At 41.7% G+C, this 25,102-nt stretch overlaps 1 protein-coding gene across 1 annotated transcript in view; it reads left to right on the plus strand.

Annotated features, from left to right (window-relative positions):
• PSMF1 (proteasome inhibitor subunit 1) overlaps positions 1-25,102 on the plus strand; it is a 45,596-nt gene that overhangs the window by 5,006 nt on the left and 15,488 nt on the right. The window contains exons 3-5 of the mRNA XM_044263316.1: positions 2,065-2,217; positions 3,970-4,052; positions 15,962-16,147. Of these exons, the coding sequence (XP_044119251.1) occupies positions 2,065-2,217; positions 3,970-4,052; positions 15,962-16,147 (422 nt within the window). The remainder of the gene's footprint in view (positions 1-2,064; positions 2,218-3,969; positions 4,053-15,961; positions 16,148-25,102) is intronic.

The following is a 25,102-nucleotide window of genomic DNA, read 5'->3' on the forward strand; positions in this document are numbered from 1 at the left end:
AGCTGAAATCAGGAGTCAGGCTCCCAATAGACTGTGCCATCAGGTGCCCCTTAAGTTACAGTTTTTAAGTTGCATTTTAAGTTATATTTTTTACCCTATCTGTGATACTACACTTTGATCTAATTTGTTCCTTCTCACTTCTATATAGTATTCCAGCATGAGCATATTTTTTCATTTCCCCTCCACTTTGGTATTCATGGCAAGATTGTGATGTCTCCTGTCTTTGTGCACAGGGTCTCCTCCAGGAATGGAGGTTTGGGGTCCCTGGGTGTCTGCTTACCTGAGTGTACCATATGCTGCCAGACTCCTTTCCAGAGGGTTTGCAGCAGTGTAAGTGGCCACCTGCAGTGTCTGAGCGTCCCCATTGTCCCCACACCCACATGAACGAGGAATAGAGAAATGGATGATACCAGTGAGATGGGTGTGACGTGGAACCTCGTGGTTTCAGCCTGCACTTGTCTGAGTGCTGGTGAAGTTGAACAGCCCTCTGTATACCATTATCTGCTCGCTCTTTTGCTCGTTCATATCTTTTGCTAGTTTTTTCAAATGGGTTCCCAATTTTTATTGTTCATTTTCCAGGCATTCCCTTAATGTGCTAGTTATCCATTCTTTTTCATCTGTGGCCATGGCAGACATCTCGTCCTGGCCGGCAGCTGCATGTTAATGTTGCAGTGTCTGTTCTTGAACAGAAGGTTTCAGTTTGGGGAACAGTCTCAAAGACAGTATTATTTTTCTCTCATGGATCTTAAGTGATCTTTCCCCACCTGGAAATTACTTTGTTACCTTTTCCTATAGAAGTAATTTAAAGATGATTTTGCAAACTTTATAGTGTGTAAAAGGGAAGTCCTAGGATGGTTTAAAAGGAAAAAGAAGACCTCACAACTCAACAGGGATGCATTTTTATACCCACCAGGTGGGCACAAATTTTAAAGTTGGGCAGTGACAATGTTGCTGACCAGACGGAACTGTGAGGAGACCCCTACCACATTGGTGGAAGTATAAATCAGAACATCTTGGGAAGACAGTTTGATTTTATCTTACAGATTGAAAGTTCTTTCCCCGCACATACTCTGCAGAAGTTTATCCACCTGTGTACCGGCAGGTGTGTACACAAGTGTTCCTAGCAGCAGCATTTGTCATAGAGAACCTCTACACCGTTCACATCTAAATTATGCCTCTTCTACTTCAACAAGTGAGTGTGTACCTGGCAGCTTGTACAGCACCACATCGCGTAGCTGTGAGCTGTGCTGCCGCGGAGCACTAGGTAGTGGACCGTGTGTGGTTAAATGTGTCAACACAGCGAAACCTCACAATCTCGAATGAAAAAGGAAGCGATAAAGGTGATCCCGTTTCTATAAATTCAAACAGACCTGAAGCAATACATCTTTTAGGGTTGTGTATGTAGTAATATAGCTATAAGGAAAAGTAAAGACGTTTTAAAAAATAACAGAGTGGCGATTATCTGTGAGAGGAGTAAGAGATTCATTAGGAGTTACCCTACTTAAGGCATTGGCAGTGGTGGTGGTCTGTTTCTGAAGCAGGAGGCACAGAGGTGTGCACTGATGTTTTCTCTTGTACATGTGCTCTGTTTTTGTGTATGTGTGTGTGTGTGTGTGAAAACTGTCAGTCATTTGTGGGAACCTACTGCAGTAGTCTGGAGGGGGGCACACTAGGATCTTTTATTTTTTGTCCACACTTCAGTCCTTCTCTTGCTGATGGTCCTGAACTTAGTTCAGGTCCTGAACTTAGAAAAACAGTCTTGGAATTTCACAGCAACCCTTCAGGCGATTGGCTTTATTCTTGGCAGGGGGGTGGAGAGGAGATTCTTACCAAACCAAGGCTGCAGATTCTGGACAGGTTCCCGCACTGGGTCATGAGGGCAGTCAGCTACAACAGAGGGAGCACTGGAGCAGGAGTCCCAGACCTAACTTGGACATTTTATTTCTCTTGACCTCCATGTCCTCATCTGTGAAATGAGTAAATGGGATTAGGTTGTCTTCAAGGTCCTTCATACCTCTGTGTTGTGAGGTTGTGATCTTCCTCTCAACCTCGGTGTCTTCTCAGCCAGGTCCCAATGATAAGAAGTCAGAACTGCTGCCGGCCGAATGGAATAGCAGTAAAGACCTGTATGTCCTCCGGTATGAGTCTAAGGATGGGTCCAGACAGCTCCTTGTGAAGGCTGTCACTGTGGAGAACAGCATGATCATCAATGTGCTGGTGAGTCTCAGGGACATGTTGGCACCTGCTGGTGGGAGCGGACGTTGGGATCCCCTTTGTGCAGCCTATATAACAGCACAGATCAAGAGCCTTAAATGTTCGTGAGGACTTTACCCAGTGACCCTACTTCTGGATCTAAGACAGGAATCCTCCATATAGAAAAGCTTTGTGCTCAGAGATGTTCACCTTCTGGTATTACCAAGGGGTGTACTTCATCACAGGGGAATGATTATGTAAATGATTATGCAAATCTTCCTTTCTATGACAACAGGGAAGGAAAAAGCTTACTGTAGGCCCTAGCGGGGGCTACTTTTAGTTCTTTAGATAAACCTAGCCCTCTGCTATCCTAGTGCCCTTACATGTCTTATTTCCAGGGATGGAAAACTCTCCCCACCACCATGGGCTGCCTCACACACACCCTCCTCCCTTCAGCTCCTGCGGATCCCTTCTCATTTGTCACTTCCTCAAAAAGTGTAGTTCTGCCTACCTAGTCTTCACCTGCCAGAAAAATCTAAATTATGCCTCTTCTACTTCATCATTTTATTTCCTTGCTGGTCCTGACCACAGTTTGTAATTATGTACTTAGTTGTCCTTTGATTTGATGTTTATTTTCTGCTGCTGGACTCTGAGCCCCCAAAGGGCAGTGACTCTCCTGTTAAGTTAGTCTTTGTTGTCTCTGTGTGTTCATCTGAAAGTAGCATGCAGTCTGTGTTGCACTGTACCTGGCTTTTTCACTCAGTATATTTTGGGGGTCTTTACATGGGAATGCATGTAGATATACCTTATTCATTTTAACTAGTATGTAGTATTTTATAGTACCATAATTTATCCCTTTCCGGTTTTTTTCCCCTTATTTAAATTCAGTTTAGTTAACATATGCTGTATTATTAACATATGCTGTATTATTATTTCAGGGGTAGAATTCAGTGATTTATCAGTTGTGTATAACACCCAGTGCTCATTACATCACATGCCCTCCTTAATATCTGTCTCCCAGTTACCCCATCCCCCCACTGACCTCCCCTCCAGCAACCCTCAGTTTGTTTCCTGGAATTAAGAGTTCTTATGGTTTGCCTCTCTCTCTGTTTTTATCTTATTTTTTTCCTTCCCTTCCCCTATGTTCATCTTACCCTTTCTGTTTTGACAAAGACTTAGATCGTGTATCAGGCAGAGTTCTTAGTTATAAATAACAAAATTCCCTCAAGTTACTCAAACAGATTTGGTTTATTAAAAGAACTGGGATAGCCATTGAATTGTTGGGAGGGCTGGAGAAACAGGTTCAAGGCTGGGCTTTCAAGACAGTGCTCAGCTGCACACCATGAAAACCACTGCTGCGGCCACCGCCCCAGACATGAGGTGCTGGCTTGGGTTGTGGGCCCTGGAGCCCCTTCCCATGAGCTGCTGATGCCTTTGCTACCAACCTTGTGAGCAAGACATCTGCCCTTTGTTGGGCCTGCTTTTCCATGTTGCCCACCTCCAAGTCAAAGATGTGCATCCATTTGACACACCAGTGACATGCCTGTGCCCAGGCCGCAAAAGAGCCTGGCAGGTAGGTTTACTGGGCCCAGCCTCAGAAAGGCAATCTTTCTAAATCAGAGCAGACCCCAAGCACCAGAAGGGTATTCCACATATTACAGACATTCCTGGTATGTTTCTTTGTGTATGTATATTTCTTTAACCTGAATATTCAACTATTCTCCCATTAGCCCAGAAATATCCCCAGTCTCTTGTTTTCTGTTTTCATTTTTCTAGGAAAGTGGGTCACAGCAGGTATCAGATTTGACCCTGAATTTGGATGATTATATCGATTCAGAACACCTGGCTGACTTCCACAGGTACTTCTAAGTGATGGCTTTTCCTTGGGAAAAAAGAGAGAAACAATGGAATGGGGTGGAGAAGTCCAGAGAGTCAAGAAAGGTTAATAAAATGATCTATGTCTTCTGGGCACAGATACTTCCAGTACTAGGTCATGAAGGCAGTCAGCTACAAAGCAGGAAGCAGCAGAGCAGGAGTCTGGAGACTAGGTCTCAGACCTCTAACTTGGACATTATATTTCTCTTGACCTCCGTGTCCTCATCTGTGAAATGAGAAAATGGGATTAGATTATCTGCAAGGTCTAAATTCTCTTTTCTATTTTTAACTTAAGAGAAGATTCACGTGGGAAATGCTATGTGAAGTACAGTGATAGAAGCGAGGATCCACAAGTGCTGCGGTGGCTTCAGGGGAGAAGTAGAGTCAGGCCAATGGGGTCAGTTACATTGGGCTCCTGGAGAAAAGGTGTGCCTACCTCCACCTCCAACTTTTTCTTTTAAATGAGCTTTGTTTTTTAGAGCAGCTTTAGGTTAACAGCAAAATCCAACAGCTAGTGCAGAGTTCCCATGAACACCTCCCCCCTCCACTCCCACCTCCGCCATCAGCATTCTGTATATTTGTTATAATGGAAGTATCTGCATCAGTACACGTTCTCACCCGCATTCCATGATTTACATTCAGGTTCATTGTTGGCAGTGTGTGAGGGAGTGTTTACTTTTTTTTTCTTTTTTAAGATTTTATTTATTTATTTGAGATAGAGCAAGTGAACAAGAAGGTGGGGCAGAGGGAGAGGAAGAAACAGGCTCCCCACTGAGCAGGAAGCCCGACATGATGTAGGGCTTAATCCTAGGACCCTGGGATCGTGACCTGAGCTGAAGGCAGACACGTAACCAACTGAGCCACCTGGGAGCCCCGAACATGTTTCTGTTTGTAGGAACCTGCCCTGCTGTTTTCCATTGTGGCAGTATCATTTCACATTCCCACCAACGATGTGTGAGCGTTCCTGTTGCTCCACATCCTTGTCAGCATTTGGTGGTGTTAGTTTTTCAGATTTGGCCATTCTAATAAGCGTGTAGTAGTATCTTGTTTTAATTTACAGTTCCTAAATGACACATGGCTTGGAGCGTCTTTTCATGTGCTTGTTTTCCATCTGCATATCTTCTTTGGTGAGGTGTTTGTCTAGATCTCTGGTCCATTTTTTAATTGGGTTGTTTATTCTCTTGCTGTTAAGTTTTAAGAGTTCTTTGTGTATTTTGGGAAATGATATTTTATCATAGATGTTCTGCAAAGATTTTTTCCCTGTCTGGCTTATTTTCTCATTCCTTTGACTTTATTTTGAAATTTGCTACTCCACAGAAAAGATGTTTGCAAAAATATGGTGAACGCCCATATGCCTGTCACCTAGATTTACCAGTGTTTAATGTTTTACCACATTTGCTTAATTTTTCTGTGTGCTCTTCTGTTCTTGAACCAGCTGAGAATTATCTCCAGACTTTGTGAACCTTCACCCCTAAATACTCCAGCAGCATCTTTATCTCCTTGTTCGGATGAGGGAGTCCCCCTGTATGACATTAGCACAGTGGTCACACTGGGGAAGCGTAGCACGGATGCACGAGTATCACTGAATACACAGTCCATGCTGATATTTCTGCTGTCATCCTGGAGTGTCCTTTTTAGCTAGTGTTTGGGTTTTTTGGTTTTGAGGTTCTTTCTTACCCAACCAAGGATCCCATATTGCATTTATCTTCATGGCCCTTCAATTCCCTTGAATCCAGAACAGTTTCTTAAATGTTTGTTTTCCACGGCCTTGGTATTTTCAAAGACTCCAGATCCATTATCATGTAGAATGTTCAGATTGTTTCCTAGCGATCAGATTTTTTAGGTTATTTGCTCATCATTTGATTCAGACTGATCATTTTTGACAAGAGCATTGCATAGATGACACTGTGTTCTCCTCAGTGTCTCACTTCAGGTGCAGACGTCTGTCTTGTTGACTCTGTTCAGTTTGATCACTTGGCAATCACTTGGTGTCTGCCAGCTTTCTCCCTGGTAAGGGCGTCTGTTTTCCTTTATGTTTAATAAGTCATCTGCAGGATTATACCAGCAGACCATGAGTACTCTGCTTCCTAGCAGTCTTCCATCTAGCAGTCTTGGCATCTATCCATGATTCTCGCCTGAGTCCGTTATTACAGAGATAAATGTAAGACAGTAATTTTCTGTCTTAATCATTCTTTTTACATTTATCATCATTTAAAAAAAAAAGTTTTTTCCTGTCTCCTTTATTTTTATTTTTTTTAAATACCCGTGTAGACTTAAAGCTTCTTTTTTATTCTAAGTTATGATCCATTTCTGTCATTCTTTGGATGCCCAGTGGGAACCCTTTTAGACTGCCTTCTTTGTCCTTTTGACATGTACCCATCATTCATAGAGTGTTTCATACTTTCTGACACAGTAAAGATGTCCCAGCCTTACCCTGTAATTTTCTTGCCCCTGCCTTGAAATCAGTTGATTTTCTAAGGAGCCATGATTTCTGTTAGTGGGGAATCATATTTAAAAACCAGAATCTGAGCCCTGAATATGCTCTTTAATACTAAGGATGCCATTGCTTCCAGGTCCTTTCAGTGAGTGAATATTGCTTAGAATCTTTTTCCTTAAAGTCTTCTTATTCTAAAGTGATGCCTTCATTTTTAATCTAACATCATGGGATTCTTACTCTTTTATTTTGTACTTTAGCTCTCTTCTGTGGTGAGAACTCCAGTTTCCAACAGCATCAATGTATGTACTCATTTGTTTGATTCTAAAATACACAGTCTCTGACTGCTACATCAGTATGAGTGAAGAACAAATCAACCAAATAAAGTTTCAAGTACAGTTTCTTTCCGGTTCTTTTTATTCAGCTGTGTCCCGCTGAGGATGTACATAGTCAGAGTATTATGTTCAGAGGGTACTTACTCCTTTTCCGTAAGTATGATGAAATTGTTACATGGTTAGGCCCAGTTATTTCCACTTTCTTGCAGCGTAGGGACTTTTTTGCCATCCTCCTTGACCTTGATTTTAGAGGAAACCTGGCATGAGTATAAATTCACAGTCATCAGAACAGCCTAGAAACCCTGTTGCATTTTATTATATCTAATCAGGAATAACCGTTTTGAACCCACCCCACTCCTCTCAAACTTGCACACCATCTGCCTCCATGATTGAGGCCACCCCTTCATCTCTGCCCCTCTTCCAAGCAGCCTTTGTGTGAGGAGCTCCCGACTTCTGCTCGGCTCACCACCCTTCAGTTGATTCCCCACACAGAAGTCGGACCAGCCTTTTTAAAACATGGTCATGGTTAAAACCCTGGCTTGAAATCCTTCAGTGATACAACCTCCCATACATTAGGAGGGCTACTATCACAAAACAAAACAAAACAAAACAAAAAATAACAAGTATTGTCCAGGATGTGGGCAGATTGGAATCCTTGTGCACGGTTGGTGGAAACTTAAAATGGTGCAGCCACTGTGGAAAACAGTGTTGTGGTTCCTCACAAAATTACATTACCATAGAATCCAAGAATTCTGCTTCTGGGCATATACCCAGTAGCATTGAAAGGGTCCAGAATACATACTTGTATACTTACGTTTATAGAAGCATTATTCACAGTAGCCAGAAGGTGGAAGCCACATAGGTATCCATGAATACCTAGAACAGATGAATGCATAAACAGAACGTAGTATAGATGCACAGTGGCATACATGCAGTGTGGTCTGTACCTACAGTTACTCAGCTTTAAGAAGGGAGGAAGAGCTGGACATAGGCTTCCACATGGAATAACCTTGAGGACATTATGCTAAGCAAAATAAACCACTCCCAAGCAAACGTGTTAGGATTCCGCTTAGATGAGATACCTGTAGTAGTCAGATTCCTAGAGACAGAAAGTAAAACAGTGGATGCTGGGGCTGGAAAAATGGGTGAATAGGGAGTTACTATTTCCTGGGTACAGAGTTTTAGTTTTACAAGATGGGGAGCTCAGAAGATGGCTAGTGGTGGTCACTGTAATCTGCACCCTCACACCGCTGAGCTCTATGCTTACAGATGGTTACGCTGCTAAATTTTATATGTATTTTCCCACAATTAAAAACATTTTTATTTACTCTGAAAAATACTCAGAACCCACCAGTTAATGTTGTTTGCTCTTAGGATAAAAACAAAATCCTCGAAGAGGCCTCAAGCCTAACCCTGACAACCTTATCCTGTACCACGTCCCCCCCAGTGGCTGTGCCTTGGCCAGTGTGCCACACACACCGCTGCCCTGCTTCTGAGCTCTCCCCTGTGCCTAGAGCACTCTCCCTGACTGCCTCACGCAGCCAGCTCCCGGTCTTCTTCAGTTCCCATTGAAACTTGAGTTCCTCAGAGAAGCCTTTCGTGCCTGCCCACCAGGTCTGAGGTTTCATAACACCCTTTTAAGCATTTGATACGTCGGTATTTTATGGTTAGAGTTGGTCACCCCCACCCTGGCCTGTGTTCTCCTTGAGGGCAGGGCCTGGGTCTGTTCTGCATATAGTGGCCAGCGGAATGAGTGAAGTGAGGCCAGCCCAAGAGCAGCAGCCAGAGTGGGCGCTGCACATTGTGTGAGCCCCGCACCCCTAAGGTAGGTAAGGAAAGGACATGGAGCCTTTCTCTTGACTTCATTCTGGAATTGTATTGTAGGAGAAGATGATGAAATCCGTGCAGGAACCCAGGTCCCGTGCTAGGCTCTACATGCCCATTCCAGCATTTAGTCCCCTTAGCAGTACTGCGAGAAACGATGACAGTGTCTCCATTTATTTATTTATTTGTTTGTTTTAATACATTTGTTGGGGTTATGTGCTGGGGGAGTGTTTTGTTTTGGTTTTTGATGACTGTGAAATGTGGAACCAACAATGCTACCTCAGAGTGTTGTGAGAACAAAATGAGATGTCAGCACTGAGTGCTCAGGGCTGGGTGTAGCAGCTTGTAGTAAACATACAAAGGGAAAAATATCTCATCACCAGGAATCATCTCCATGGAAACTGAGGCTCTGAGAGCTGGGGTATGAATCTGCCTCCTGATCGTTAGGCGCACCCTCCCTGCTCTGTCCTATTGTCAGCAACACTGAACTGCCTGTCTCTAGTCACCTTCCCCGATCCAGCCCTCCTTGGTAGGTGCTCATGGCTTGTCTTGTCCACGATACAGGGGAAATGTGTGCCCCTTGCTGAGCAAACCCTGATTTCCTAAGGAGTAGAAAACCAGTTCCTTTCTGCCATGCCCCTTCTATTTCTGCCCTTGCAGGATGATAGCCTATAGACTGTCTTTGCTGCTACCAAAATGGCAATGCTACAAAGGTTTAGAAATTGCAAGAATTTCAGACTGGAATTCTGCAGGTAAACACACATCTTACATAGAGGGATCAGAGGCCTGCCTTCTAGCTGTATCACACACAGCTCATCTGATTGAAAGGAAAAGAGGATTTAGATTTTCCCCTTCGACCCAGCTTGGTCAGGGAAGCAGCAAGGTCCCCAAAGTTCTGTGTTCTGAGCAAGAACCTGATTGTTGTAGGGATGTAGAAACCACAGGCCCTTAGATCTTCCAAGCCATTTCACGTGTTACACTTTTGAACTGCCAGCTCTTTCTTCACAGTGTTCTTTAGGATTGACACATTAAAGTGGTAAAAGTAAAATTGTTCTGGTGGAAAGGGTAAGGGCAGGAAATAGAGGTCCCTGGGCTTTCTCTTTTATCCTCCTTGGGCCCCCTTCTGTGAAAGAGAAAATTTGAAATCACTGATCTACTCTAAATTTCTCAGTCCTCTTATGGTTATATAATAAAAATGTATTTTTTAATTAAACGTTTTATTTTGAGGGGCACCTGGATGACTCAATTTAAGGGCCCAACTCTTGAGCTCAGTTCAGATCTTGATCTCAGGGTCATGAGTTCAAGCCCCGTGTTTTGCTCTATGCTGGGCATGGAGTTTACTTAAAAATTTAAAAAGTCAAAAAATTTTATTTTGTGATAATTGTAGTCTTTTTTTTTTTTTTTAAAGATTTTATTTATTTATTTGAGAGAGAGACAATGAGAAAGAGCATGAGCGAGGAGAAGGTCAGAGAGTGAAGCAGACTCCCCATGGAGCTGGGAGCCTGATGTGGGACTCGATCCTGGGACTCCAGGATCACGCCCTGAGCCGAAGGCAGTCGTCCAACCAACTGCGCCACCCAGGCGTCCCGATAATTGTAGTCTTAAATGCAGTTGTAAGAAATAATACAGAGGGGAAAAAAATAATACAGAGATTCTTTGTATCCTTTATACATTTTACCTCAGTGATCATATTGTACAAAACTGTACAGCTAGGATATTGACATTGATATAAGCCTTTTTAACACTGTAAGGATCCCACCTCTTCTTCTTCTTCTTTTTTTCTTTTTTTGAGAGGAGTAGGAGGGACAAAAAGGGAGAGAGAGAGAGAATCTCAAGCAGGCTCCAGCATGAAGACTGACATGAGGCTCCATCTCAACCCTGTGATCATGACCTGAGCCAAAATCTAGAGTCAGATGCTTAACCTGACTGAGACACCCAGCTGTCCCCATAAGGATCCCTCCTGATGCCCTTTTATAGCCACACCCACTGTCCCTCCCCATCCCTAACCCCAGCAACTACTACTTCTCCATCTCTAACATTTTATTTCAGAAATGTTAAGGAACACCTACCTAGGTGGCTCATTTGGTTAAGGGTCTGCCTTCAGCTCAGGTCATGATCCCAGGGCCCTAGGATTGAGTCCTGCATCGGGCTCCTTGCTCCGTGGGGATCCTGCTACTCCCTCTGCCTGCCACACCCCCTGTTTGTGCACTCTCTTCGCTCTCACTGACAAATAAATAAAATATATTTTTTTAAGATTTTATTTATTTATTTGAGACAGAATGAGAGATCACAAGTAAGCAGAGAGGCAGGCAGAGAGAGAGGAAGGCAGACTCCCTGCTGAGCAGAGAGCCTGATGCGGGGCTCGATCCCAGAACCCTAAGACCATGACCTGAGCTGAAGGCAGAGGCTTAACCCTCTGAGCACCAGGTACCCCGAAATAAAATCTTCTAAAAAATACCTTTGCCTTAAAAAAAATGTTAAGTAAAGGGAATCTTACAGTATGTAAGCTTAGGCTTATGGGATTGGCTTTTCTCACTCTGCATAGTGCCATATGCACTATGAACACTATGGACATATGCATACCTGAATGCTGAGACATTCAGGTACAGGCTTTAGTGTGGACGTAATTCTCTTTCTCTGTGATAAATGCCCAAGAGCACAATGACAGTTGCATGTTTAGTTTTTTAAGAAACTGCCAACTGATTTTCTAGAGTGTTTGTGCTGTGTTACATGTCCACCACCAGTGAATGAGTAATACCATTTCTCTTCATCTTCACCAGCATTTAGTGGTGTTACTCTTTTTCATTTTAGTTTTTCTGATAGGTATTAGTATTATCTCATGGTTTTAATTTGTATTTCCCTAATGGCTAATGATGTTGGGCATCTTTCCATGTATGTATTTGCCATCTGTGTATCTGTGTATCTTCTTTGGCAAAGTGTCTGTTCGTATCTTTTGCCCATTTTCTTTTCTTTCTTTTTTTTTTTTTTTTTTGAAGATTTTATTTATTTATTTGACAGACAGAGATCACAAGTAGGCAGAGAGGCAGGCAGTGGGTGGTGGTGGTAAGCAGGCTCCCCGCTGAGCAGAGAGCCCGATGCGGGGCTCGATCCCAGGACCCTGGGATCATGACCTGAGCCGAAGACAGAGTCTTTAACCCACTGAGCCACCTAGGCGCCCCTTGCCCATTTTCTAATTGGATTGTTTGAGTTTTTTTACTGCTGTATGAATGAGAGTTCTTTATATACTTTAGATGCAAGTCCTTTCTTAGATGATGGCTTATAAATGTTTTCTCCCAGCCTATAGTTTGTTTTTTAATTCTCTCAAAAGCGTCTTTCACAAAGTTTTTTATTTTGATAATACTTATTTTATCAACTTTACGGATCATGCTTTTGGTGTCAAGAATGCTTTGCCTAGCTTTAGAGCCCCAAGATTTTCTCTTATGTTTTATCCTAAGCTTTTTATAGTTTTGCATTTTACATTTAAGTCTTTGGTCTATTTTAAGTTAATTTTTATGTAAAATGTGAGGTTTGGATAGGGGTTCATTTTCTTGCCTGTGGATGTCCAATTGCTCCAAACCATTTGTTCTTCCTTCTTTCAACTGCTTTTGCAGCTTTTTCAAAAAGTACTTGTCTGTACTTAATGTGTGCCTGGTTTTAGGTTTTCTTTTTTTTTCTCATTGATCTTTCTGTGTGTCCCTCTGCCAGTATCATACAGTTTTGATTAATGTAGCTGCATAGTAGACCTTAAAATTGAGTAGAATGATTCCTCCCACTTATTTTGTCAGAAGAGTCCGAGCTATTCCAGGGTCCTTGCCTTTCCGTACTAACTTTAGAATAAGCTTGTCTGTGTCGATAAAGACCTTGCTGGGAGTTGCATTAAGCCTGTAGATCATTAAACCTATTATGGGGAAAATTGACATTTTCACTATGAACATGGTATATCTCCATTTATTAAGTCTTATTTGAATTATTTCATCATCATTTTGTAATTTTCAGTAAGTAGCTCCTGAACATGTTTTTGCTGTTTCTTTTCTGGAGGAAGGGGGTGATTATAAATTATATTAGGCTCTTAGTTTTGATTCGCAGGTATTCACTGTTAGTATATAGGAATGCGTGTTGATGTTCTATGCAGTCACCTTGCTGAACTCATTGTTCTTGGAGGGTTTTGGGGTAGATTTCTTGGGAATTTCAAGGGTGACCGTCATGTCATCTGCAAAAAAGGGAAGTTTTATTCCCCTTCTAATCTATATTTTTTCTTTTTTCTTATTTACTTGCTTTATTGCAATGGCTAGAACTTCAGTCTTATGTTATTTAAGAGTGGTAAAAGAGAACATCCTTGCCATATTCCCAGTCTGAGGCAAAGCATGAATCTTTCATTATTTTATTATAATTTTCATTCAAATTCTGACTTTATTTACTGGATTTGTAACTAATAGTTGTTCTGTTAACTTACTTAGGTAATGTATGTAAAGCACTTAGAACAGTGCCTGTCACATAGTAAGTGCTCAGTGAATATTAGTTGTTGTATCATTATTGCTCCATGTATATGAGCAGCCTTTTTCCAAAACTCCGTATCTAAGGTCCCAAGAACATACGACCTAAATCATATGGGAATACAATCCATATTTGCCACTTTTACCTGTTCAGTAGCTTCTCAGTTAAAGGGAAATAAACTTAACTTGTAAGACTTTTACCTCTCTTTCCATTCTAGTAAATCTTAAGAGGGGGAAAAGAGTCATAGCTCAGCTTTTGTTCCCTCCTTCCCTACTCCCCAGTGTTTCCCTCCCAGTTAGCTTCAGAAATATCCTGCAGTCAGCTCAGGGCTTTCATTATTAAAATGATTGTTATTGTGGGTTTTTTTTTTTTTTAAGGTTTTTATTTATTTATCTGACAGAGAGAGCACAAGCAGGGAGTGCAGCAGGTAGAGGGAGAGGGAAAAACAGGCTCCCTACTGTGCAGAGAGCCCCGATATGAAAGGCTTGATCCCAGGAACTGGAGATCATGACCTGAGCCGAAGGCAGACACTTAACCTACTGAGCCACCTAGGAGCCCCTATTAAGTATTTTGTTAACTGTGGATTTTTGTTGGTATTCTTTATGAAGCTCAAGAGGTTCCCTTCTGTTCCTGGTTTGTTGAGTTTTTATAATGAATGGATTTCCATGTTGGATTTGGTCAAATGCATTTTCTGCGTCAGTCGATAGGATCATATATCTTTTCTTTGCTTATTGATGTGGTAGGGATTTGTGAATATTGATCCAGCCTTGCATGCCAAGAGTGAATCCAGGGGGTGTATGATTCTTTTAATATATTTTTTAATTCTGCTTGTTAGTACTTTGTTGAACATTTGTGCATCCAAGTTCATGGGAAATGCAGGTCTGTAGTTTTGTTTTTTGTGCTCTTTTGTCTGGCTTTGATGTGAGGCAATCCTGGCCTCATTAAATGAGTTGGGAAATGTTTCTTCCTCTCCTATTATCTGGAAATAGCTGTAAATTAGTCTTAATTCTTCTTTAAGTGTTTGGTAGCATTCTCCACTGAAATCATCTGGCTCTAGAGATTTCTTGTTTTGGGTGCTTAAGTATGAATGTTTTTACTGTAATAGAACTCTTCAAATTATTTTATTTTGGCTGAGTTGTTAGTTTGTGGTTTTTGAAGAATTGGTGTGTTCTAAGTAGTTGAAGTTGTTAGTATTCTCTTACTATCCTTCCAGTGACAATACATGTGTTGTAATATCCCATGTCATTCTTGCTATTGGTGATTTGTGTCTTCTTGTGTTCTCTCTCTTTTTGTGTTTGCCAGTCTTGCTAAAAGTTTGTTGATTTTATTCATTTTTTGGAAGAACCTTTTTTTTTTTAAAATTAATTTTCTCTCTCATTTTCCTGTTTTCTCTTTTATTGATTTTCATTCTTTATTATTTCCTTACTTCAGCCTTGCTTAGGGCTTTTAAAAAATTTTATTTATTTATTTGACAGACAGAGGTCACAAGTAGGCAGAGAGGCAGGCAGAGGGTGGGGGGAAGCGGGCTCCCCCCACTGAGCAGAGAACGTGATGTGGGGCTCCATCCCAGGACCCCAAGATCACAACCTGAGCTGAAGGCAGAGGCTTTAACCCACTGAACCACCCAGGTGCCACCTTGTTTAGGGTTTTATTTGCTCTTTTTCTAGGTTCTTGAGGTCAGAATTTTGATTATCGATTTCCTTCCTCTTTTCCAATGTGAGCATTTAGTGCAATGAAGTTTCTTCTCAACACTGTTTTAGCCATATCCCTGCCTGTTTTTCCCTAAGATTTTAAAATTTATTTTAAGAGCGAGTGTGCAAGTTGGGGGAGGGTCAGAAGGGGAGGGAGAGAATCCCAAGCAGATGCCCTGCTGAGAGGGAGCCCCATCATAGGACTCGATCTCTCAACCCTGATCGTGACCTGAGCCAAAATTAAGAGTCAGCCACTCAACTGACTGACACACCAGGCACACCTACCCCATATAATATGTTATATATTTATTTTTATTCAGTGCTTTGTATTTTTTTCATGTCTTCCTCTGTGACCTGAGGGTTTTCTAGAATTGGGTTAATTTCCATTATTTAGAGACTTCCTTCTATTTTGATGTTTGGTATCATTCCATATGGTCAGAGAACATACTCTATATAGTTTCAGTTTTTTAAAATTTGTAAGATTTGCTTTTGGGGCCAGGATATGTCTCATTTTAAATTTCAGATTTTTAGGAATTCTGGAGCACTACCCACTCATTGCTACCTCAGCCTGCCTCAACACTCAGCTACAGCCCACCATGCTTGGCTGTCACAGGCAGAGAAAAGAGGCCCAGCGTAGCCTTCCGAGGGCTCTGAGTTGGTGACAAAACTGACCTTGAGCCCCCAGAGTGCCGCCTACGTGGACCAGGAACCTGCTTCATCCTCCCCAAGAGCCTCGGCCGTCCATGACCCTTCCCATGACCCTTGATGAACACACAATGAGGCTGAGGAGAGGGTTGGGCAGGTACAGAGGAGTAGTCAGTCCAGGCCCTGTGCCCCTGCACTGTCACCTCTTTCTAATGGGGTGGTAAGCGAGGAGGGGCAACTCAGATGCCTAAGAAGCTTAGGCCCAAATCTCGGAGACGACACCGGGCTGTTGCCCCCCTCACACAGGTCCGCCGGGCGGCCTGTCCCCACCCTTGCAAACAGTCCAAGCGCAAAGCGAAGAGCTATCAGGGCCGCCACTGCCGCCGCCGCCGCCGCCGCCGCTGCCAGAATAGTGTATACGGGGTTGCCAGCCAGGTGCAAGCAGTTGACACCTCGTCTCCTTCCTACAGGACCTACAAGAACAGTGAGGAACTTCGGTCTCGCATTGTGTCTGGAATCATCACACCTATCCATGAGCACTGGGACAAGGCTAGTGTTAGCAGTCTCCCCCGGGAGTTTCCGCCTGCCACTGCCAGAGAGGTGGACCCGCTCCGGATTCACCCACAGCATCCACACACGAGCCGGCAGCCTCCCTGGTGAGTACAGAGCCCCCAGCAGGCAGCCATCCCGTGCTTCTGTGGGGTTCTAGCCATAACCATCCTCCCACGTGGCCCCCTCTCTGGCCTCCATGTGTCTGCAACAGATTGTCTGAGTCTTGGTGGGTGGAGACAGAAGTGGAGCATTGAGTTCTGATACGACTCCTAGTCACCCTTACTTCCCAGCTTCTTTGGGTTGCAGGGACTGGGGCTGGGCATTTCAGGGAAAGGCGGAGATGCAGAAGTACCTTCCCAGAGGGGTTGGAGGCCAACTGTCTTTCCCGTTCCATTTCATTCATGGTAGCCACCTAACCTCTTTGACAGCTTCAGAACTTTTCCAAAGCAACATGGGGTATGAGTATGTCTCATCCAAGATCTTACCAGGTTAGGGTGGGAGCATCTACGACAGGAGACTCCTGCTCTGAGGAAGGAGACGAGAACCAGCGGGAGACCTTAGTCTCTGGTTGAGACAGCGCTTTTCCCAATTTGGAATCCCCAGTGTAGCAGTAATGGGGGCCTGGGGCTTCACCGTGGGGCCATAATAAGCACTCAGTAAGAGTTCACTGCCATTGTTATTTTATCCTGTTTTGCAATTAACGTATCTTTGTTTAGTTAAAAAATGGGAAATTAATTTATTACAATGAATAATAATTGGTAAGTCTCTTTGGCACTCTTCAGAAATCCTGTGGGGAGGGTGAATACTAAAAAGTAGTTGAAGGATTGGGAACAGCTTGTCTAATCTAACCTCCTTATTTTATAGATAGGACCACAGGTAAGATGACCTGCCTAAGGTCACCAGCCACTAATAAAGAGACAGGGCCAGGGCTGCAGTTCAGTTGTCAAATCCCAGTGTAGTGCTGTGGCTACGATGTGGCCAAATATGGTGGCAAGATGTAAGAACAAGCCCTGGATAGCAATTAAGAGTGTTGGGGTGGATTTTTACACCTTAAGTAGATAGTAATTCTCAGCTCTCTCAGACTCACTGCCCATGTCAAAACAAATACTTCGTGAAATCTCCTTTACCTTTCTTGAAATGATATTCATAGATAATCAAACTGAATGCACACTTCAAAAGGAATCAGTATAAAGTCCTAACTATAATATGAATGAAAAATAGAGAGTAATTAATAAGATAATGACTGTTTGATCATGTAGATGCTTAAGCAGAGTTACACTGCAAAATAAAGTCAGACATTTGCACTTGTATATGGAATTATGTAGAATTTGACAGCAATAAAAGCTGGCATATACACATGTATTCAAGCCAAATTCAAATACTATAAACTGCACTGCTGTTACTAACATGACTCTTCTGAAATGATGAACAGTTCTTAGGAGAATGGCAAACAAAATATTAGATGGAGAGTGTCTCATTAGACTTGGATACTTTATGAAGGCTTTATACCTCCTTGAACACCTAACAAGACTTTGGAAAGTTGTGTGGGATGCAGGTCATTTTTCTAATGTAGAACTCATTATGTAGAATGTGCCTTGTCTCTGCCGTCCGCCTCAAGTGCTGTGAGGATCCTCCAAACACAGAGGCAAGCGAGAATCCCCCCAGGGCTTCCACAGCAGCACCTCGAGGCTCTGCCACCCTAACTAGGAATCAGACCTGGAGTTTTTAATTGTGAAGAGAAAACTTCCTAATCTTGGAAGAATTGAAAGAATCAAAAATAACCATTTTGCAACATCTCCTGAAAGAACGTACCTAGGCACAAATCATCAGTGTTTGCTGAAACCCTTAGGTAGCAGTCTGATGGAGAACTTTATAAAGAATAGATCCAAGCTGATAGCACCTGAGCCCATAGATCAATCTTAACACTAAAAATGGTGTAGCCAGACATTAAGTGTTTACTGATATGATGCAGCAGTAAGTACACAGCAGCGTGGGTTTAGATCTAACTCCCAGATGAAAAGAAGCATGAGAGATAGAAGAATGAGTTAAATAGACACATGAGGATACATGTGTTGCAGCCAAAACTGGAACATTTTAAAAAACTGAACATTTTTTACAGGATAAATTAACCTTGTTTTCATTGTCACATGAATGGCATGAGGAAAAAAGGGAGAGCGGGGCTGTTATTAAAAGAGTTATATCAACTAAATACAGTGTTTGACCTTGTCTGTCTGGATCTGTGGGGCCCTGATACCAAAACCAGAGACCTCAGAAGAAAGCTACAAACTAGTATCCCTTTTGAATATAGATTTTAAAATCCTCAACAAAATACTGGCAAAATAAATCCGGCAACGTAGAAAAAGGATTATATACCATGACCAAAAGAAATTTATCCCAGAAATGGTTGGTTTAACATCTGAAAATAAGTTAGTGTAACATACCACATTAATGGAACAAAGGACAAAACCACATGTTCATTTCAGTAGAGAAAAAGCGTTTGACAAAATCCAACACTCTTTCAGAATAAAAGCATTTAGCAATAGAAGGAGTTTCTTACTCAATAAATAGCATCTGCAGAAAACCCACAGCTAATATCCTAGTTAAGGAAGAAAGACTAAATGCTTTACCCCAAAGATCAGGAGTAAGACAAGAATGTCTGCTCTTGTTACTTTTATGCAACATCATACTTGAGATTCTAGTCAAGACAATCACTTGAGAAAAAGAAGTATCTAGATTAAAAAGGAAGATGTAAACAAACTCTTTTACCTGAAATCTCATATATAGGACATCAGAAGGAATCTTCTAAAAATACTTTTAAAATAAACAAGGTCAGCAATGTGACAGGATACATGATCAAAAAACAAAAATCAGTTGTATTTCTGTACATGAGTAAGGAATAATCTGAAAATTAAGGAAATGATCCCATTTATAATAACCCCCAAAAGAAAAAATACTTAATAAATTTAACAAAAATTAACTTGTACACTGAGAATTACAAAGCATTTTTGAAAGAAATTAAGATTAAATAATGGAAACACATCTGTGTTCATAGATAAGAAGAATCAATATATGCAATATTCTCCAAATTGATATACGTATTTAGTGCAATCCCAATCCCAGAGTTTCTTGTTTGTAGATTTTTTGTTTTCTGGGGTTTTTGTTTTTGTTTTTGTTTTCAGAAATTGTCAAGCTGATCCTAAAATTTCATATGGAAAATCCAAGAGAACCAGAATAACCAAAGCAATTTTGAAAAAGAAAAAAGACTCACACTTTCCAATTTCAAAACTTATTTCAAAGCTACAAGTAGTCAAGACAGTATGGTACTGAAATAAGGATAGACATGTAAAGCCAAGGGAATAGAATTGGGATCTAGAAATAATTGGGGGCATCTAGATGGCTCAGTGGGTTGAGCCTCTGTCTTTGGCTCAGGTCGTGATCTCAGGGTCCTGGGATGGAGGCCTGCATGGGACTCTCTGCTCAGCAGGGAGCCTGCTTTCCCCCCACCCCCACTGCCTGCCTCTCTGCCTACTTGTGATCTCTCTCCCTCTGTCAAATAAATAAATAAAATCTTAAAAAAAATTTAAAAAAAATAGAGATAAACTCATACATCCATGGGCAATTGATTTCAGCAAGTGCGCCAGAACAGTTTAGTGGGGGAATAATAGTCTTTTCAAATGGTGCTGAAACAACTCTATGTCCACAGGCAAAAGGATGCAGTTGGACCCCTTCCCCACACAGAAATTGACTTAAAATGGATCATAGACCTAGGCATAAGAGAACTATAATACTCCTAGAAGAAGGCAGGAATAAATCTTTATGACCTCGACAGTAGTTTCTTAGATGCAACACCAAAAGCACAAATTGGACTTTGTCAAAATTAGAACTTTTTGTGCATCAAAGGACAGTCAAGAAAGTGAACAGATGCAGAAAAAGCATTTGACAAAATCCAGCATCCGTTCCTGATTAAAACGCTTCAGAGTATAGGGATAGAGGGAACATTCCTGAACTTCATAAAATCTATGTATGAAAGACCCACAGCAAATATCATCCTCAATGGGAAAAAGCTTGCAGCCTTCCCGTTGAGATCAGGAACAAGACAAGGATGCCCACTTTCACCACTCTTATTCAACAGAGTATTAGAAGTCCTAGCAACAGCAATAACAAAGAGAAATAAAAGGTATCCAAATTGGATCTCTTCACAGATGACATGATTTTTTATATGGAAAACCCAAAAGACTCCACCCCCAAACTGTTAGAACTCATACAGCAATTCAGCAACGTGGCAGGATACAAAGTCAATGTACAGAAATCAGTGGCTTTCTTACACACTAACAATGAAAATACAGAAAGGGAAATTAGAGAATTGAGTCCATTTACTAGAGCACCAAGAACCATAAGATACCTGGGAATAAACCTAACCAAAGAGGTAAAGGATCTGTATTTGAGGAACTACAGAACACTCATGAAAGAAATTGAAGAAGACACAAAAAGATGGAAGACCATTCCATGCTCTTGGATCGGAAGAATAAACATTGTTAAAATGTCTATACTGCCTAGAGTAAGCTATACTTTTAATGCCATTCTGATCAAAATTCCACTGGTATTCTTCAAAGAGCTGGAGCAAATAATCCAAAAATTTGTATGGAACCAGAAGAGATCCTGAATCGCTAAGGAAATGTTGAAAAACAAAAATAAAACTGGGGTCATCACGTTACCTGATTTCAAGCTTTATTACAAAGCTGTGATCACCAAGACAGCATGGTACTGGCATAAAAACAGACACATAGACCAGTGCAACAGAGTAGAGAGCCCAGATATGGACCCTCAGCTATGGTCAATTAATCCTCGACAAAACAGAAAAAAATATACAGTGGAAAAAAGACAGTCTCTTCAATAAATGGTGCTGGGAATACTGGGCAGGTATATGTAGAAGAATGAAACTCGACCATTCTCTTAACACCGTACACAAAGATAAACTCAAAATGGATAAAAGACCTCAATGTGAGACAGGAATCCATCAGAATCTTAGAGGAGAACATAGGTGGTAATCTCTTTGATATCAGCCACAGCAACTTCTTTCAAGATATGTCTCCAAAGGCAAAGGAAACAAAAGCGAAAATAAACTTTTGGGACTTCATCAAAATCAAAAGCTTCTGCACAGCAAAGGAAACAGTCAAAAAACAAAGAGGCAACCCACGGAATGGGAGAAGATATTTGCAAATGACAGTACAGACAAAAGGTTGATATCCAGGATCTATAATGAACTCCTCAAACTCAACACACACAAAACAGACAATCATATCAAAAAATGGGCAGAAGATATGAACAGACACTTCTCCAATGAAGACATACAAATGGCTATCAGACACATAAAGAAATGTTCATCATCACTAGCCATCAGGGAGATTCAAATGAAAACCACATTGAGATATCACCTTACACCAGTTAGAATGGCCAAATTTAACAAGAGAAGAAACAACATGTGTTGGAGGGGATGTGGAGAAAGGAGAACCCTCTTACACTGTTGGTGGGAATGCAAGTTGGTGCAGCCTCTTTGGAAAACAGTGTGGAGATTCCTCAAGAAATTAAAAATAGAACTTCCCTATGACCCTGCCATTGCACTCCTGGGTATTTACCCCAAAGATACAGATGTAGTGAAAAGAAGGGCCATTTGTACCCCAATGTTTATAGCAGCAATGGCCACGGTCGCCAAACTGTGGAAAGAACCAAGATGCCCTTCAACGGACGAATGGATAAGGAAGATGTGGTCCGTATACACTATGGAGTATTATGTCTCCATCAGAAAGGACGAATACCCAACTTTTGTAGCAACATGGACAGGACTGGAAGAGATTATGCTGAGTGAAATAAGTCAAGCAGAGAGAGCCAATTATCATATGGTTTCACTTATTTATGGAGCATAACAAATAGCATGGAGGACATGGGGAGATAGAGAGGGGAAGGGGTTGGGGGAAATTGGAAGGGGAGGTGAACCATGAGAGACTATGGACTCTGAAAAACAATCTGAGGGGTTTGAAGTGGCGGGGGGGTGGGAGGTTGGGGGTACCCGGTGGTGGGTATTATAGAGGGCACGGATTGCATGGAGCACTGGGAGTGGTGAAAAAATAATGAATACTGTTATGCTGAAAATAAATAAATAAATGAAAAGAAAGTGAACAGATAACCCACAGAATGGGAGATAGCATTTATGAATCATAGTTGACTGTAGGCTTGTATCGAGAATACATAAGCCTTACAACTCAGTAGTAAAAAAGCCCAGTTTAAAAGTGGTTCAGAATAGTTGAAGTAACCCATGAGCATGTGAAAGATGCTCAAAATCAATATCATCAGGGAAACAGAACTCCACACCACAGTGAAATAGCATGTACGACTTCTGTATGTGAATGTCCATAGTGTGTTCATACTGGCCAAAAAGTGGAAACAGCCTAAATACCCATCAGCTGATTATCAGATCTACAAAGTGACAAGTGTGTACAGTGAAAGTTACTCACCAGTAAAAAAAGGATGAACTACTGATGGATGTCACAACCAGTGTGAGCCTTGAAAACATTTTGCTTAGTGAGAGGATCTACATATTGTATGATTTTATGTGAATTGTTCAGAATAGGCAAATCCATGCACACAGAAAGAAGATGAGTCATTGCCAGGAACCGAGGTGGAGGGATTGGTGGGCATGAATAAGGCATGACTGCTAATTGGTACAGAGTTTCCTTTTGGGTGCAGAAAATATTCCTTTTTTTTTTAAAGATTATATTTATTTATTTGAGAGAGAGACCATGAGAGTGCAGAGATCAGAGGGAGAAGCAGCCTCCCTGCCAAGGAGGGAGCCCAATGTGGGACTCGATCCCAGGATTCCAGGATTGTGACCTGAGCCGAAGGCAGTCGCTTAAGCAACTGAGCCACCCAGGCGCCCAGGTGAAGAAAATATCCTAATAAGAATATTTGCACACTCTGTGAACGTCTAAAGACCACTTCCCTGTATAGTATAACTGGGTGAATTTTGTGATATGTGAAATATTATCTCAGTAAACTGTTAAAAAAAAAAAAGTCCTAGCCTTGCCTTGGCTTTATTGGAAATGTGAACATATAACAACAGAAATGAGGTCTCTGGGTTCAGTCTATAAGAAAATTGATAATTGCTTATGATTGAGACTTTTGTGTCTTACCTTTAACTAGAGAGTAGTCTGTTAGTACCTTACTTGTATTTTATGGGTTCATCATCATACCAGCAGAAGTGATTTATTTAAAATAAACTGCTGAATGCTTCCCCCCTTAGAAACAAGGCATAGGTATCCACTCTTACCAGTCTTACTCACCATAGTACTGAAAGTTTTGCTACCACATTAAGATGAGAAATAAAATTAAATAAAAGGATACAGATAAGAGAGGAAGAAATAAAACGGTTCGTGTTTGCAGATGACTGTGGTCTACATAGAAAATCTCAGGGAATCTACCAAATAATAGCAGTAGCAACAGTAATAATCAGGAGTTCAGCAAGGGTTACCAGCCCAGGGCTCAGAATGAATTTGAGCCGGTAACTCAAATGGGATCACAGATCTATATGTGAAGCTTCATGCTACAACACTTTAGAACTCACAGGAGAAAATCTTCTGGATCTAGGGCTTGCTGAAGCATTTGTAAGACACTAAAAGCACAATCTGTAGTAGACATGGTTAAATTGTACTTCATCAAAATTAAAAATGTTTTTGCTCTATGAAAGACCCTGTTAGGAGAATGAGAACATAAACTACAGGCTGGCAGAAATGTTTACAAACCACACATCTGACAGAGCAGTTGTGTCTAGGAAGATACAGAACATTCAAAACTCTACGGGTTTTAAAAAAAATCCAATCAGAAAATGGGACAAGGATGTGAAGAGATGGCACTCTGAAAGGATACACAGATGGCACATAGCACATGAAAAGGTATTCAGCACATTAGCCATTAGGGAAATGGAAATTAAGCAGTGAAATCCTTCACACCTACTAGACTGGCTAAAATTAAAAATAAAAATGGTACCAAATGCTGGAGACAGTGCAGAGAATCTCAGTCTCTTACCTGTTGATGGTGGGAATGTAAAATGGTACGGCCACTCAAGAACATTGGACGTTTCTTAAGCAAACACTTCCTATGAAGATCTAGGAATTGCACTCCTAGGCATTTATTGTCAGGAAACAAAAATTATGCCCATGCAGAAGCCTATAGACAGATGTTCATAGCAGCTTTATTTGTAATAGTCAAAAACTGGAAGCAATTCAGATGTCCCTGAGTTGGTGAGAGGTTACGCACGCTGTGGTGCTGCCCAAGGAATACTCCACAAGGTAAAGGAGTAAGAAAAAGCCAATTCCAAAAGGTTACAAACTATGATTCCACCTTCACAAAACTTTCAGAATGACACTATTAGTAGACGTGTTAAACAGATCAGTGTTTGCTGGAGGCTAGGGATGGGGGGGCTGTAGGTGCGACTATGAAGGTAGGCGAGGTAACATGAGGGGAGCTTTGCGGTGTTATCACTTGGAGAAAACTGGGTGAAGGTGCGCAGGATTTCTCTGCACTCTTTTTCCAACTTCTCATGACTCTTTAATTATTTTAAAATGAAAGGTATTTGAAAATGTAGATGCTAAGGAACCACTTAGGTTCTTAAGTCCAGAGTATTTCTTGAGCTCACTAGGTGTGCGACACTAGATCCAGCCATGGGTGCTTCGTGAAGACCAGTTATGCCATCTGCTCCTGCTGTCCTCTCATCAGGGAGGGACAGCGTACTAGGGAGCACGTAGAAGAGGAGCCTGAACCACACTTGGTGTTCAGGGAAGGCTTCCCCAAGGAGGGGCTGACTTCTCGGCAGGCTCCTAAAGAATGAGGAGGATGCTTTAGCCAGTGCGGAGTGGGATAGGGAGGGTGTCCCAGCATGAAGGCCTGGCCTGTGCAGAGCCCTGGAAAGATAAGAAGTGAGTAGAGCCAAATGGAATGGTGGGGGCTTGGAGGGGGGCAGCAGTAAGACAGAAAGCTGAGACTCATTGTTTCCACATGCCACTCTT

Source organism: Neovison vison, chromosome 8, assembly GCF_020171115.1.
Source record: "Neovison vison isolate M4711 chromosome 8, ASM_NN_V1, whole genome shotgun sequence".
Taxonomy (NCBI): Eukaryota; Metazoa; Chordata; class Mammalia; order Carnivora; family Mustelidae; genus Neogale; species Neogale vison.